Here is a 16,423-nt window from a genome sequence, read left to right on the forward strand (position 1 = left end):
AGATGAGAAAGCTATGTTGAATGATAAAATAATGAAATTGAAGGCCAAGAATGCAAAGTTGAAAGAAGTTGAAGCTATGTTGAAATTGAAAGTTATTGAATATGTAAATGCACAAAAAGCATTAAGTTTTGTACTTGTTGCATCATGGGTTTTAGTTGGATTGTTCTTATTTATAATAAGCTAGGTATAAAAATTTAATCATGTAATGAAACTTCATGTATTGAAAATTCAATGTAATAAAAAAGTGTAACAAAGTTTCTTCTTTTCAAGAATTATAGCTTCAATCTATACATGTTATAGCCAAAATGTTACCTTTACATACATAAGCATTCCTTACATACAAAAGTACTAAATTGTTTTCCAAAATGCAATATTTGAACAAATACTCAAACTCCACAACTCATTTTTTGAATACCCCACCATACCAAAACTTCAAAGTAATTGAATCATTCACATTAGCCTAAAAACAAGCAAAAAACACTAGATTTACATCCATGTTCAAGTAAACAAAAGTTTTCGAGTACGATCAAGCAATAATCACAGTGAATGAGAAAATGGAAAATTTGGGTTTTTAAAACCCTAATTTTTGGGATTAAAAAAAAATTTAGGGATAAATAATGCAATTGAGAAGAATAAACTAACCATGTGTTTATGTAGCCCGAGTATTGCTATCTTCTTCAATTTGTGTCTTTAAAGCTTGGGGCAGTGACTTCCTGAGTATACCAGCAATAAGTTTTGGATGTTTTGGAAGCATGAATGAGAGAGAAGAAGGAAGTTTTGGAAGTAATAAGTTGGATACTGATTTTTCTTCCTTAATTTTCTCCAAAATAAAAAAAATATTAAAATTAGCCCACCTCCAATTAGCCGGTCATAGGTAAAAAAGTATATCAGCGCAAAAAAATCTTAAATTTCGTATTATTCATGGTTAATTGAAAATTTGTATTATTATTAAAAAATCAGTAAAAAATTATATTATTCAGAGTAATTTTTTTGCATAACTTAAAAGTGTGTAAAAAAAAAGTTACCCAGAAACACTCTTTTTTAACACTGAAATACACTCCATTTCATTTTATATCACTCCTGGTTTTATTTATTTGGTCATTTCTGCATTTCGCACCTTCCCCACTCCCTCGCGCTCCTAAGAATTAGATATGGAGATTCGGAAACGCAACCTTTACTCAGTTTCTGTCATCCTTCTTTTCTTTTTATTCGCCCCTTCTAATGCTAAAGTTTTCTTCGAAGAGCGCTTTGAAGGTACTTTTAGCTAATTTGTTACACTCAGTTCTTAAAGTTGGACTGTTTTTATAAGTTCATTTAATACTAAATTTGATGTTAGTTTTTCAGATCTATCGGTTATCAGATTGAGCGGAATTCAGATGGCTCTTTAGATCATGATCTGTATTGATTGAAAAGATGAAATGAGCTTGTTATTCTATTTTGTGTTTGTTTAATCGTAAAGTTTTTCAGTGTTTTAAATGACATTGAGTTAATGTTTTGGGTTTTTTTTTCTTTTTTTTTTATGTATTGTCCTTGATGAAATTGACACGGTTATGTGTGGATCTGTATGTGGTGTTTCACCTATTTTGTTTCATTGCTTAAATTTAGACTTTCAAAGTGGATTTGTGAATAATGTTTTTATTGAATTGTTTTCACATTGATTTTTGTTGATTATGCTTATTTAGATCTTTTTCCTAGTCGATTACGCGACACTTGTGATAATGTGATCACTAGATTTCTCAACGATTTCGAAATGTTTAAAGGAATCGTTTGTGTTGTCTGTTGTGCGTCAGCGTTAGCAAGGTCGATGAACAACAATGAAACAACAAGAAATTCAATGCAAACAATAAGAAAATGACACAAGAAATTTAACGTGGTTCACTATCAACGTGATAGCTACGTCCACCGGCACCGAGAACAAATAATTTCACTATGATCGCAAAGAATACAAGATGAATTACAATCACACTCACAAATTACAATGGCTCTCTTGTGATCTCTCTTAATTTGTGAATCATGAATCCCTAGTGCTAACAAGAGGGTGTATTTATAATAGAACCAACTTGAAAGACAGTTTTAGGGACTAAGTAACCACAAATAACCGACCACAAATAAAGGTAATCGTCCCAAAAGACGTTTCCCGTGAAAAGAAACCGCATTTACGCGACCCGTGTAAAACTACGCGAGCCGCAAAGTGGAAACAGACCTAGCTCCGCGCCCCGCGGACTTGATCAGAACATTCTCCGCGCCCCGCGGAGGTCCCTCTGATCCGTACTCATCTTCTTCCAATGGTGCTAGCACGTTTGAGTCACCATAAACAACAATCTCTACCTTGACGAAAACTCGTATTCAGCAAACGATCTCATCAACATACAGTGAACATATCTCAAGCCAAAACCCGATGTAAAGCTCATGCATAAGCCGTACATCCCGATAAATCTTCAACCAAGATTCATCTCGACAAGTCTCCAACCAAGACCTATCACCTACTTGTCACCAAGTATAACAACTCATAATGCTCCACCTGCATCACAAGCCCCGGGCAAGCTCCACCTTAAGGCCAACATGCCTACAACAGGAGCTCCCCAACACCGCCCCTAAGGGCCTACTACATCACATAGTAATCAATATTTAGCAAGTCTAAGCAATGTTTAAACTTACTAAATGGAATAGACTTAGTAAAGAAATCAGCTGGGTGGTCAGCGGTCCCGATCTTCTTTACCTTTACCCTCTTGTCAGTACACAAGAAATGATACTTGACATCAATGTGCTTCGTCCGATCATGGTGTACTTGGTCTTTAGCTAAGCAAATGACACTTAGACTATCACGATACACCGTAGCAAAATCCTGTGCGATACCCAGTTCACCTACAAGGCCTTTGAGCCATATAGACTCCTTAGCTGCAGAAATTAAAGCCATGTACTCAGCTTTAGTAGTAGAAAACGTAACCGAAGACTGCAATGTAGACTTCCAACTAACCATAGAACCACCCAATGTAAACACATACCCGGTCACCGACCTCCTGGTATCCACATCAGCTGCATAATCAGAATCACTATATCCAATTACCAAACACTCCTTACCATTTGCATACACAAGACCAATATCAGCTGTCCCTCTCAAATAGCGAAAAATCCTTTTCACCCCCTGCCAGTGCTCTCTCCCAGGTCGAGCCATGAACCTACTCACAACACTGACTGCGTGCGCAATATCCGGTCTAGTTTAGACCATAGCATACATCAAAAAGCCAACAGCATTGGCATAAGGAACTCTAGACATATACGCCAACTCCTCCTCAGTTTGAGGTGACATGGACAAAGACAATTTGCAGCTCATAGATGTTGGTGTACTTATAGGCTTCGATTTTTCCATCCCAAAACGAGACAAAATCCTTTCGATGTAACTTTTCTGAGTCAAGAAAAGCTTACCTATAGCCCGATCCCTATAGATCTTCATACCCAAAATCTTCTTAGCTGGACCCAAATCTTTCATGTCAAATTCCGAGTTAAGCAACTCTTTAAGTCTAGCAATATTCGATTTATTCTTTGTGGCAACAAGCATGTCATCAACATATAACAACAAATAAATCATGGAACCGTCATTCTGCTTACAATGATACACACAACAATCATACGAGTTCCTATCAAAACCATGCGAAACCATAAAAGAATCAAACCTCTCGTACCACTGCCGAGGGGATTGCTTAAGTCCATACAATGACTTTAGCAATCTGCATGCATAGTGCTCTTTCCCTAGAATCTCGAATCCCTCGGGCTGCTTCATCAAAATCTCCTCCTCCAAATCGCCATGAAGGAAAGTCGTCTTAACATCCAGCTACTCCAGCTCAAGGTCATAATGTGCTAAAATTGACAATAGCACACGAATAGAAGTATGTCGAACCACTGGTGAGAATATCTCCACAAAGTCGACCCCTTCTACCTGATTGAATCCTTTTACAACTAGCCTAGCCTTAAAACGAACTTTCTCAGATTCAGATGACCCTTCTTTCTTCTTAAAGATCCACTTACACCTTACAAGCTTTCTCCCCTCTAGTACCTTCACAAGTTCCCACACTCTGTTCTTGTAAAGAGATTGCATCTCTTCACCCATTGCAGCAAGCCATTGCGCAGACTCACTACAACTAATTGCTTGTTTATACGTGGCAGGTTCATATGACTCTACATCATCAGCTACAATCAATGCATAACCTGTCAAATTCTCAACAAAGCAATTCCTTCCATCTCTTCAATCAACCTAACAGGCTTCTTGATAACTCGTCTAGGCCTCTCAAGAATGGTGCCAGATTGACTAGATGACCCCTGATTAGACTGCTCCACCTCCTCCCCAGAGTTAGGAGGAGATGGAACACCCTCAGGTTCAGGAGTACTCGGCATTGGAACCTCAGCATCATCATCAATAAATTGCACTCGAGGTAAATCAGCAATGGATTACTGATGTACCTCAAGTACTCCATCTGTCTGCAGCAAGTTCTCCCCTTCCTTTCCCAAATCAGAAGACTTCGAGCTCTTCTTGGAATACATGGTGCTCTCATCAAAAGTGACATCCCTACTAAGAATGACCCGACGCTCCGAAGGTGAATAGATCCTAAACCTCTTCACACCATCACCGTACCCAACAAAGCACCCCCGTCTTGGCTCGTGGATCTAGCTTACCCTCACTAACATGATAATAAGCAACACAACCAAAAATCTTCAAATTAGAGAAACTAGGCAACTTACCACTCCAGATCTCAAACGGGATTTTAAAGTCAATTCCTGAATGAGGACTCCTATTGATGATATAACAAGTTGTCATCACAGCTTCACTCCAATACCTCCTCCCAAGCCCTGCATTAGAGAGCATGCATCGAACTCTCTCAAGCAGTGTCTGATTAACCCGCTCTGCAACACCGTTCTACTGTGGTGTCATCCTGACGGTATGATGCCGACCAATACCTCATCTGCACAGAACCGATTAAACTCCTCTTTGCAAAACTCTAGCCCATTGTCTGTTCGTAGCTTCTTGATCTTCCTACCCAGTCGATTCTCCACCAAAGTTTTCCATTGCTTAAAAGCTTTGAAGGCCTCATCCTTTAACTTAAGCAACCTAAGCCATGTGTATCGGGATTTGTCATCTACAAATGATACAAAATAGCGGAAACCTCCCATACTTTCAACCCTGGATGGGCCCTAGCAATTTGAATGGATATAATCGAGCACTTCATCAGTAATGTGAGCACCCTTGCTGAACTTTGACCTGTGTTTCTTCCCTAACGCACAATGGTCACAAAATTCGAGGTTGGAAACCTTGATCCCGGATAGTAAACCCCTCTTAGACAAAAGCTGCATCCCCTTCTCCCCCATATGACCAAGCCTCATGTGCCAAATCTTGGTCATCTCCTGGTGAGATACTAATGCGCAAACCGCAGAACTAGACAGTGTGACACCCTCAAAGACATAGAGGGTGTTCCTCTTGATAGTCTTAAGTACCATCTCCGAACCTCGATAAATGGACAGCTCCCCCTCTGAAAACACTCCATTGTACCCCAAAAATCGTCCAAGGTACCCAATGAAATCAGATTCTTCCCCAAAGCAGGGACATGCCGCACCCTAGTCAATGTCAACTTTCGCCCATCACTAGTCCTCAATCTTATGGATCCAATACCCGTAACCTTACAAGGTGCGTTGTTACCTACAATAACATTACCCCCATTGCAAGACTCAAACGTGTCAAACCAATCTCAACGTGGACTCATATGGAACGAACACCCTGAATCTAGAACCCAATCATCAGAAAGATCCCCAGATTTAGCACTCACTAATGCCAAATCTTCCTCCGAATATAGTTCTCCTTCGGTTTTCCCTTAACTACAGCAGCTTGGGACTTGCCACTATCCCCGTTATCACCTATAGCTTTTTGACGAACTTCCCTAGTATGAAGTGCTGCCTTCACTTCTTCTAGGGTCGGGGAGTCTTTACCAACAACAAACGACTCCACAAAATTCTCATAGCTAGACTGGAATACACGGACACGTCCCTGGACTGGCGTGTCTCGTGTTGGACACGGACACGCGAAAATCCGTGTCCGACACGCCAAATGAAGTGTCCAATATTTTAATATTTTTTCGGACACGCAGACACGGCAAGGACACGGAAGGGACACGGCAAGCAGTCAAGGACACGTTTTTTAAAAAAAATAAAAAATAAAAAATTTTTCTTTTTTCCTCTTCTTTCTCTGCCACCACATGTGAGAGCCGCTAGCATCGCCGCCTTCTCCTTCAATATGTGCGCCACAACCACTACTGACATCCTCACCTTCTTTGCTCCTCTACTCATGCATTTAGGCCACCGCAGCAGGCCACAAACCACGCACCACCATTTGTTGCCCCAAACCGCACCACAATCAATTAAAATTTGTAAATTACTTATGTTGATTGGTTAGTATTATTATGTTCATCACTAATTCTTAAATGAGACGGTCTCACATATATACTTTTTATCTTAAAATGATCACTTATAACATTTAAATGATTACTTACAATTTTAAATGAGAAGATTCTATTTGTCTTGGTATGGCGGATCTTTCTCTCGATGAGCCCGAGTTGGAAACTACTTTTGTAGCGGAGGATGATGATGGATGTCATATGGATGATGTGTGATGATCAAACTTAAATTTACCTATTTATTTGGTTTTCTTTGATTTGGTTTGTATGACTATTTTTAAATACTCATGTTGTTTATTTGGTACTTATTTGCATTTTATGTGAGTTTTATGTTTTTAAAGTGTTTATTTACATATATCAATTGAAAGATTGTAAAATTATCTTTAATTTGATATATTTATTATATTACCATTTTCATGTCCCCGTGTCCGCCATTTTTAAGTTGGCGTTTTCCCGTGCTTGTGTCGTGTCCGTGTCGGTGTCCGTTTTAGTGCAACCTAGTAGCTAGAAGGTAGAGACACAAGTAAAATCAACGCAGCATCCTCATCATCTATTTTAACATCTAAGTTACGCGAATCCAGTAAAATAGAGTTAAGTTTTTCAAGATGTTCCCGTAAGGGAGTACCTGACTGCATTCGGAGGCTGAACAACCGCTGCTTCAGCTATAATTTGTTGGTCAGCGACTTAGTCATATACAATGACTCCAATTTTATCCAAAGTTCCGCCGCTGTAGCCTGATCAGCGACCTCCGTGATGATATGATCATCCAAACTTAGCAAAATGGTAGAATGAGCCTTTTCCTCCATCACTGCTAATTGCCCGTCAGTTAATCCATCATCCGACCCCGCAGTAGTACTCCTTGAAGCCAACAGACGCCAGATTTGCTGCTGTTTCAACAGAGCCTTCATCTTTATCTGCCATAGCCCGAAACTATTTTTCCCGGTAAATTTCTCGATTCTTATTGTAGAATCTCCAGCCATTATTTCACTCAAAAACTCTCCAAGGACTTAAAACCTGAGCTGCCAATTGTTGTGCGACAGCGGAAGCAAGGTTGATGAACAACAATGAAACAACAAGAAATTCAATGCAAACAATAAGAAAATGACACAAGAAATTTAACGTTGTTCACTATCAATGTGATAGCTACGTCCACCGGCACCGAGAACAAATAATTTCACTATGATCGCAAAGAATACAAGATGAATTGCAATCACGCTCACAAATTACAATGGCTCTCTTGTGATCTCTCTCAATTTGTGAATCATGAATCCCTAGTGCTAACAAGAGGGTGTATTTATAATAGAACCAACTTGAAAGACAGTTTTAGGGACTAAGTAACCACAAATAACCGACCATAAATAAAGGTAACCGTCCCAAAAGACGTTTCCCGTGAAAAGAAACCGCAATTACGCGACCCGTGTAAAACTACGCGAGCCGCGAAGTGGAAACAGACCCAGCTCCGCGCCCCGCGGAGTATTACGCGCCCTGCGGACTTGATCAGAACATTCTCCGCGCCCCGCGGAGGTCCCTCTGACCCGTACTCATTTTCTTCCAATGGTGCTAGCAAGTTTGAGTCACCATAAACAACATTGTCTTTGTGTGTTGCTTGTGAGCTGTTTACATCCACTTGGCGTAGTTATGAATAATGAACGCATAGACGTAGCACTTGAATGTAAAATTGATGTATGTGTGAAATTATTGATCGATGATTTGGGCTGTTCGGTGTTGCTTAATAATGCTGATTAAACAAAACTTAAGTCCCAACAAGTGATTCTGATACCATATAAAATTTTGTCACTCCTAGATGGTAATTTATCAACATCATAATTGACCTGAACTTCCAATCTAAATCGAATCTTAGAATACTTAATAATTAATGTACTTTGAAATGCTGTATTCTTTTGGTGACTATTGACATAGGAATCATTTGCTTCACTACTCCTTTTTGTGCCAATATATAAGAATCAAGGCATCACGATTGATAGTTTTACACAGTGGATTTAATTGTCTTAGATGGATGGGAGAATCGGTGGGTTAAATCTGACTGGAAGAAAGACGAGAACATGGCTGGTGAATGGAATTATACATCCGGTAAATGGAATGGAGATGTTAATGACAAAGGTATTATTTTTTGGTGATGTATTTAAAAATGTGTGATAATTTTGGCTTCTATTGTGTTTTGTTAGTTGAATTTTATTAGCCGATTTTCTTTTTGAATTACAGGTATCCAAACCAGCGAGGACTACAGATTCTATGCCATCTCCGCTGAATTCCCTGAATTCAGCAACAAAGATAAGACTCTAGTTTTCCAGTTTTCTGTTAAGCATGAACAGAAACTTGATTGTGGAGGTGGTTACATGAAGCTACTCAGTGGCGAAGTTGACCAGAAAAAATTCGGTGGGGATACCCCATACAGGTAATTTTTTTTTGTTGAAATACACTTCTGGAACCACATGATTCGTTTATTAATTGTCACTGACTTGGGATATATAATTTGTTGGCGTTGCAGTATTATGTTTGGTCCTGATATATGTGGCTACAGTACGAAGAAAGTCCACGCAATTCTTACCTACAATGCAACAAATCACTTGATCAAGAAGGAGGTCCCTTGTGAGACTGACCAATTGACTCATGTTTACACTTTCATTCTTCGCCCAGATGCTACCTACAGCATACTTATTGACAACCAGGAAAAACAAACTGGTAGTCTTTACAATGACTGGGATCTACTTCCTCCTAGGAAGATCAAGGATTCTGAGGCTAAGAAGGTATCTGGTTTCTAAGTAAATCCCAAATCTATTATCTCCTCACCGTTTAGGTAGGATGTAGAAGATATGCTCAGTGGTCTTTTTTTTTGTATTTTTTGTTTTTTTAGCCTGAAGACTGGGACGACAAGGAGTATATACCTGATCCTGAAGACAAGAAACCAGAGGTATTCATGTAATTCTGCTGCTTATTTCTTTGCTATGTAGTCTTGAATGAAATGAGGTGTAATTGATTATTTTTGTTAATGTTGGAGCAATGAACTTATTGGTCTCTTAATAATGAAGGGTTACGATGACATCCCTAAGGAGATCCCTGATCCTGATGCCAAGAAGGTAATGTGTATTGAAATCAGTTTGAAGTTTTATGTTATTCCCTGTAATCAATGTAGCTGACAATTAATTGATTTTCAGCCTGAGGATTGGGATGACGAGGAAGATGGTGAATGGACTGCCCCAACCATTGCAAATCCTGAGTACAAGGGCCCATGGATGGCAAAGGTTTGCAATTTCCTTTATGTGAAAATTTTGTTGTGCTAATTTTATTTTAAATCTTTAACTATGATGACTAGTAAGTGGTAGCATATTTAACAAATTGTAAATTTTGCTTGTAGAAAATCAAGAACCCGAACTACAAAGGCAAGTGGAAGGCACCCATGATTGACAACCCAGGTTTGCAGTTTCTCATGCTGGATTCCAGATAATATATATTTCACATAGTATATATTGGGGTTTCAAATAAAGACAGGGTACATATTACATTTAGGTCCTATTACTATATGTTATATATTCTCATTCTCGGCCAAGAAAGTTGTGAATATAAGTAAATTGGCATATGCTGCTGTGTAATATGCATGAATGTGTTAAATTGGCATATGCTGCTGTGTAATATGCATGGTAAAAGATTATTACTAACTTCTTGATCTTTTACAAACAAAGATAATTTAAATAGTTTGTAAAACTCAAATGGAATACATTAATTTAATAAATTCATATGAACCATTTAAATTCTAAGTAATAAATTATATTAATGTTTTTATATTGATAGATAGGATTTTAGTAGCAAATAGAAATAAGGCAACTGTACATTATTAGTTGTAAATATGAAATGTGGAACTAAAGTGTATGATTGGATGTCTAAACATATTGATCTCATTTTTCAGAATTCAAAGGTGATTCGGAGCTCTATGTTTATCCTAACCTCAGATATGTTGGTGTTGAGTTGTGGCAGATAATTTTTCCGGTTTTTGAAAATATATTTCTTCCTATATTGGTAAGAACATTGTTAACATTGTTGACTTCTCTTCAGGTGAAATCTGGCACTCTTTTTGACAACGTCTTGGTCACTGATGACCCTGAGTATGCCAAGCAGTTTGCTGAAGAAACCTGGGGCAAGCAAAAGGATGTAAGTTGATTTGTTTCTATTGTGAGAAAATCATCTTCCACAGTATCCCAACATTTGGTGTTATGATATGGAACTGGTATTGAAAGCAAAATGAAGGAAAAAACAGTGGCTATAGTCTTATTATTATGAAAGAGTACAAAACCTAATATATAGGAATAGGAATCAAGAAAACTAATCAAGAAAGCTTAGCTGGCATAAGTATAACAAACCACTTAGCTAAAGTTTTACATACGAAACTACCTAATAACACCATGTTTAACATCCCCTCGTAAGCTTTGGGTGGTTTTCAACATGCCAAGCTTGGTTATAAGAGATTGTAGTTTCGTTAATGGAATGATCTTGGTTAGGACATCCGCAAGTTTCTCTTGAGTTAGTATATAACTTAATTGGATTAGACCCTCCAAGACTTTCTCTCGAGTAAAGTGGCAGTCGATCTCTATGTGATTTTCACATTCTAAAGTGACTGGCCGAAGGTTAGACACACCCAATTCTTCAAGAAGCCGCACTAACCATGTGATTTTCGAAGCCACAACTGCCATTGCGCGATATTCAGCTTCAGAGGAGGACTTTGACACTGTTTGCTGTTTCCTGGATTTCCATCTAACAGGAGAATCACCTAGGAGAACGAGATAACCTGTAACTGATTTTCTAGTGTCCATACATGCCCCCCAATCAGAGTCGAAATAAGCATGGAGCCGGAGTTGATCGGAGCCTTTGAGGAATTAGCCTTGGCTGGAATTGTTGGCAATGTAGTTCAAGGTGTGGTGGAGAGCTTAATTATGTGCTTTGGTCGGATTTTGCATGTTTTGGCTTAAAGCCTGTAAAAAATTCAGACAAATCACCGTGAATAAAAGTATTATTAACATCCAATGGAAATAAAGGCCAATGTCGGTGTGCCGCAAGAGCAAGAAGACAACGAACATTTGTCATTTTGACAACGGGTGAAAAAGTTTCTTGATAGTCTATACCGCATTTTTGATTGTAGCCCTTTGCAAGTAGACGAGCTTTATGGTGTTCTAGAGAGCTAATAGGTTTTCTTATGAAAAGAAAGGGGAACAAGTTCTCATGTATTGTTATTAGCAAGAGCCTCAAGCTCACGTTGCATCGCAAGATGCCAGGTAGGTTGTTGCACAACCTCTTTATATGTAGATGGTTCATGCTTATGTGAAGTATTTGTGATAGTATCCTGATACTGGACTAGGCAGGGAGGTTGTTAAAAGCATCTATATTGCAAAATTTGCTAAATTGACAAACATAATTTGAGAAGTGTGTTGGGGCACGTGAAGGTCTTGTTGACCTTCTTATAGGGAGAATAGGAGTAGGGCATTTGGAGACGTGGCAGAAGGAGTATTCGCGTTTCATGGAAGTGTATGGGAGAATGTGTATCAAAAGGCAAGGGTTTAGAAAAGTGGGAGGTAGGGTCAAGGCATCAAGGCGACGTGTCATGAGAGGAAGATAGGATGGGTTTGTCACGTGAAGATATGTCGCGATGAGTGATTTGGGGATTGTGTAAAATAGAAGAATTAGGGTTACGAAGAGGTAAGGTATTGGGAGGTGTGTTGATGGGAACATGGCATGGGGTTAACGTGTTAGGGAAATAGTCTTTTTAGTCCTAATATTGTAGACCTTGTATCCATTTTGAGCATAAGGATATCCTAAAAATATGCAAGGTTCAGCTCTAGGGTCAAATTTGGTTCTACCTTGTTTCAAAGTAGACATATAGCAAAGGCATCCATAGGCTCTTTGGTGGGTGTTGTTAGGAGCATGACCATACAATTTCTCATAAGGACTGACATTACTCAAAACAGTTAAAGGTAAGCAACACATAAAACAAAGTAAAGGAAGAAGGCAAATTAGACTAAAATGATAGGGCACATGAGGTTTCAAGCGACTGTTTATGTTTGAGTTCAACCACACCATTTTGTTGTGGTGTTTCACTACACCTACATTGGTGAATAATACCTCTATGATGATAAATGTATAACATGTCACCAGCTCATAACAATTTGGCATTATTCGTGAATTTTAATAGTAACATGAGTAAAAATTTGATCTAAAATAGTGACACAATTGTTTTTTATTTTTTATGAGATAAATCTAAGTAATTTTAGTGTAATCATTTACAATGCTAAAAAACAAAGTACAACCATTATAAGTGATGAGAATAAGGACCCAAAGTATCAATATGTAACAACTCAAGCAAATGTAGTCTTTATGGTACTACTATCAACACTGCGTTTGTGTTGTGTTGGCGTGTATCTAGGTAGATGGTACAAAAAAATTGTTGTTTAGCATGACTAATATTAATCTCGGGATGAAGAATTGTAATTTTGGATAAAGGAGCATGACCAATATGCAAGTGCCATGTTTTAGCAAGCTCAATACTAGTTGGAGATGTGACAACACCAGCTAAAGGAAGAGATTTGCATGCGGTAGAGTCCAAGGGTGGTGAAGTATTATCCAAAGTGTAACAATGACCATTGAACATTTTACCAAGAGGCAAAGAGCCTCTCATTAATTGGTTCTGGATAAGACACGAGTTTTTGGATAAAATAACAGAATTTGTACCATTCTTGCGTAATTGACTTACGGATATTAAATTAAATTGGAATTGAGGAATATACAAGTCATTTTTTAGGGTTAAACTATTGTTTAGTTTGATGTCTCCAATTTTAGTGATAAGAAATTTGGTACCATCGGGAATAGTAATATGATGATGGAAATGGGTCACATCTTTGCAGTTAGTGAAAAAAGAAAGATCATTACATATATGGTCGGTTGCCGCACTATCCACAATCCAAACATGTGTGGAAGTTTGAGAAATAAGACATGTACCTGCTAGGTTGGCGGTCGAATCTTGATCCAAACAATCAACTTTGGACTTATCAAGTGAAAGATATGTCTTCCCAAAATAAGACAGTAGACTAATCAATTGTTCACGAGAAAGGCCAAAAGATGTACCATCATGAGAACAGGCAATGTCAGTTGAGGCAGCAGCAACGTGAGGAGTGGAGGAAGGAGTCTTGGACTTGTTGGGATAGCCATGTAGCATAAAACACTGGTCAATGGAGTGGCCATTAAGTTTGCAATATTCACAAAAATAAGAGGATTTTCGAGAACTGGTGATGCACTTTGTTCAGTCGTGAGATTGAGATTTATTGTGGAATCCGTGATTATAGGACCTCTGTTTCTCCACCCCAAAAGCCAAAGATTCAGAAGTAACATGTTTTGTGCTAAGGTCCCTATGACACTCTTCTTGAAGTAACATGCGATACTCATCTTGGATGCTAGGTAGATCTTGTAACAAGAAAATTTGTACGAACTTGATTATATTGCTTGTCTAATTTCACGAGAAAGTGCATGACAAGTTGATCTTGCTAAATTTAAAAAATTGGTTAGGGAATTGCAATTACAAACGACCAAAGGGGATAGATCATCAAGTTCATCCCAAAGAGCCTTCACCCTAGTGAAATAAGTGGCCAAAGGCATACCATGTTCTTGGTAAGAATTAAGGAGCCTTTCTTGCAAGCAATAGATTTGAGAAGAAGAGGTTTTGTTGAATCGTCCTTCAAGATCGAGCCAAATATCGTAAACTGTCTTGAAGTACATTACACTTACGACATACCTATCCAAGGATGTGATTAACCAACCGATAACCATATTATTACAACGATCCCACGCTTTTGATCATCAGTTGAATTTATAGGGGGTGGAGGCAATGTTCCATCAATGATACCAATTTTATTCTTAGCAATTGGGCCAATGACCATTGATCTTTTCCAATTACTAAATCCAGTGCCATCAAATACAGTGGAGACAAGTTTAAGACCAGTGGCATAGGAAGGATGAATAAAATAACTGGCATGATTTTGAGTTTAATCTAGCGTATGTTTAAAATTAGAAGACGAAATGTGGACCACATCATCATAACCAGAAGAAGAAGCAGCCATGTGTGTTCTTGAAAGAGAGGAGGATATGGAAAAAAAAAAATAGGATAGAGTTAAAGAAATGCAACGGATATTAAAATATGAAGGAAAGAATGTCTTGTATCTGATACCATGTTATACTATGGAACTGGTATTGAAAGCAAAATGAAGGAGAAAACAGAGGCTATTATCTTATTATTATGAAAGAGTAGAGAACCTAATATATAAAAATTGGAATTAAGAAAATTAATCAAGAAAGATTAGGTGGCATAAGTATAACAAACTATTTAGCTAAAGCTGTACATACGAAACTATCTAATAACAAACTTTTTTAATAACACCATGTTTAACATCCCTATAGTTCAATTGTTTGACTCTATATCTCATATTGTGCAGGCTGAGAAGGCTGCTTTTGAGGAGGCTGAGAAGAAGAGAGAAGAGGAGGTATGAGCATACTGATTTTTTTGTTTTCATTTTTGTTTGCACATTGATGGTTTTTCATTCACTTTTCTTTCTCATAACCTTTAGAAGTGGTTTGAATAGGACTGTGTCATGGTATAACTTTGAGAGGAAGGGATCTTTAGTTTTGTTCCTTAGAATAACTCTGCAAAATTTGTGGTTTTTGTCATCGTTCTCTTAAATAGGACCAAATATTATAATGTTTGATTTTATGGTTGATCTCACATTGATATATGTTGGGATTAAGCATTAAGCCATTACATCTATAATGAGCTTTTACCAGTTCATTTGGTTGCCTTTTTGTTTTGTTGGTCTTTTGGGGGTTCAAGTTTGTGGAATTTTGGGATTCCATCCTAGTTGAATTTGTTTCTGATACAATATATTTGCTTCAAAACAGGAAACAAAGGATGATCCTGCTGATACAGATGTAAGTATTAAATGATAATCCAGTCCTGGTTAAGAATGAATCAGTTTGATTGCTAATGGCATGCTTGTTTTCAGGTGGAGGATGAAGATGATGCTAAAGACTCTGATAAGGACGAGGGAGATGCTGATAAATCAGATGATCAGGAAGAGGATAAACATGTAAGTTCCAATCATATATATACCTAAATCGGCCATGTTTGCTATTTGTATGAATTATCTTAGAACAGATTCTGTACTATGTTCTATTTCCTAACATTAATGTTGATGCTGGTTGCTTGTTGTACAGGATGAACTGTGAGAAGCGGAGCAATATCGAGTTGTTAGGAAGAGAATTTACATTAATGGCTACTCATAGCTGACCAGCAATTTTTCTGTCGTCAATTTTTAGCAATAGGTTTTTGGCAGGACACCAATTTACATTAAAGCCTTGTGTGATGGATTTGGTTTATTCCATTCGGCGTATTTGGTGGATAATAGCGGCTGCCCAAAGATATTTATAGAGATCATAGGACACCAATTTACATTAAAGCTTTTGTATCTTTAGTTGCATTTCAAGTAAATATAATCCGACGCTTCTCACATTTTTAGCAATAAGAATTTTTAATTTGAGATGAGAAAAGTGAAATAATATGCATTTTCATAGACCACTAGATAATACTCTCTAACATGTCATTCGTGTGTTGTGAGATACGTTCCCATTTTAGTCTGTTTAATTTTGTAATTTTTTTTGGCAAATTCACTCTTATTATTTTAATTTCTTCATGAAATTATAATTTATTTCGATTTAACTATTTATTTCTATTTTTTATTTGTTTTTGTCTTGTTTTCAATCTAATTTTTCTCTGTTAAATTTTATTTATTTTTACACTAGGTGTAAAATAAAAGGGATAAAAAGAGTAGTATTTATGATTGACAGAAATATATAGCAGCTATCGACGAATAAAGTCTACAATAGAACGAGTACTTACAATACCGTAGGAGTACAATTCAAGTATACATATACAA

General features: G+C 37.6%; 1 protein-coding gene across 5 annotated transcripts; it reads left to right on the top strand.

Moving 5' to 3' along the window:
• Positions 1-1,047: 1,047 nt before the first annotated feature.
• On the top strand, positions 1,048-16,037 carry LOC130825073 (calreticulin-like). 5 transcript variants are annotated; one of them, XM_057690107.1, is made up of 14 exons: positions 1,094-1,254; positions 8,436-8,561; positions 8,664-8,856; positions 8,950-9,208; positions 9,316-9,372; positions 9,491-9,538; positions 9,617-9,703; positions 9,817-9,874; positions 10,366-10,430; positions 10,509-10,607; positions 14,930-14,977; positions 15,390-15,419; positions 15,494-15,577; positions 15,705-16,037. In XM_057690107.1, exons 1-14 carry the CDS (start codon positions 1,152-1,154, stop codon positions 15,714-15,716), a joined length of 1,269 nt encoding a protein of 422 aa, XP_057546090.1. In that variant the 5' UTR covers positions 1,094-1,151; the 3' UTR covers positions 15,717-16,037. The 5 variants fall into 5 exon arrangements, with proteins under 5 accessions (XP_057546089.1, XP_057546090.1, XP_057546091.1 ...); XM_057690108.1 differs by having other exon boundaries at positions 10,366-10,412; positions 10,512-10,607; XM_057690106.1 differs by having other exon boundaries at positions 1,048-1,254; positions 8,454-8,561; positions 10,366-10,607.
• Positions 16,038-16,423: the final 386 nt, after the last annotated feature.

Source organism: Amaranthus tricolor, chromosome 10 (assembly GCF_026212465.1).
Source record: "Amaranthus tricolor cultivar Red isolate AtriRed21 chromosome 10, ASM2621246v1, whole genome shotgun sequence".
Lineage (NCBI taxonomy): Eukaryota > Viridiplantae > Streptophyta > Magnoliopsida > Caryophyllales > Amaranthaceae > Amaranthus > Amaranthus tricolor.

Excerpts from the sequence above, each read along its gene's own strand:
- LOC130825073 (XM_057690105.1), top strand. The coding sequence starts at position 1,152 with ATGGAGATTCGGAAACGCAACCTTTACTCAGTTTCTGTCATCCTTCTT. Across the intron at positions 10,608-14,929 it reads CCTGGGGCAAGCAAAAGGAT|GCTGAGAAGGCTGCTTTTGA; the intron begins GTAAGTTGATTT and ends CATATTGTGCAG. Across the intron at positions 14,978-15,389 it reads AGAAGAAGAGAGAAGAGGAG|GAAACAAAGGATGATCCTGC; the intron begins GTATGAGCATAC and ends GCTTCAAAACAG.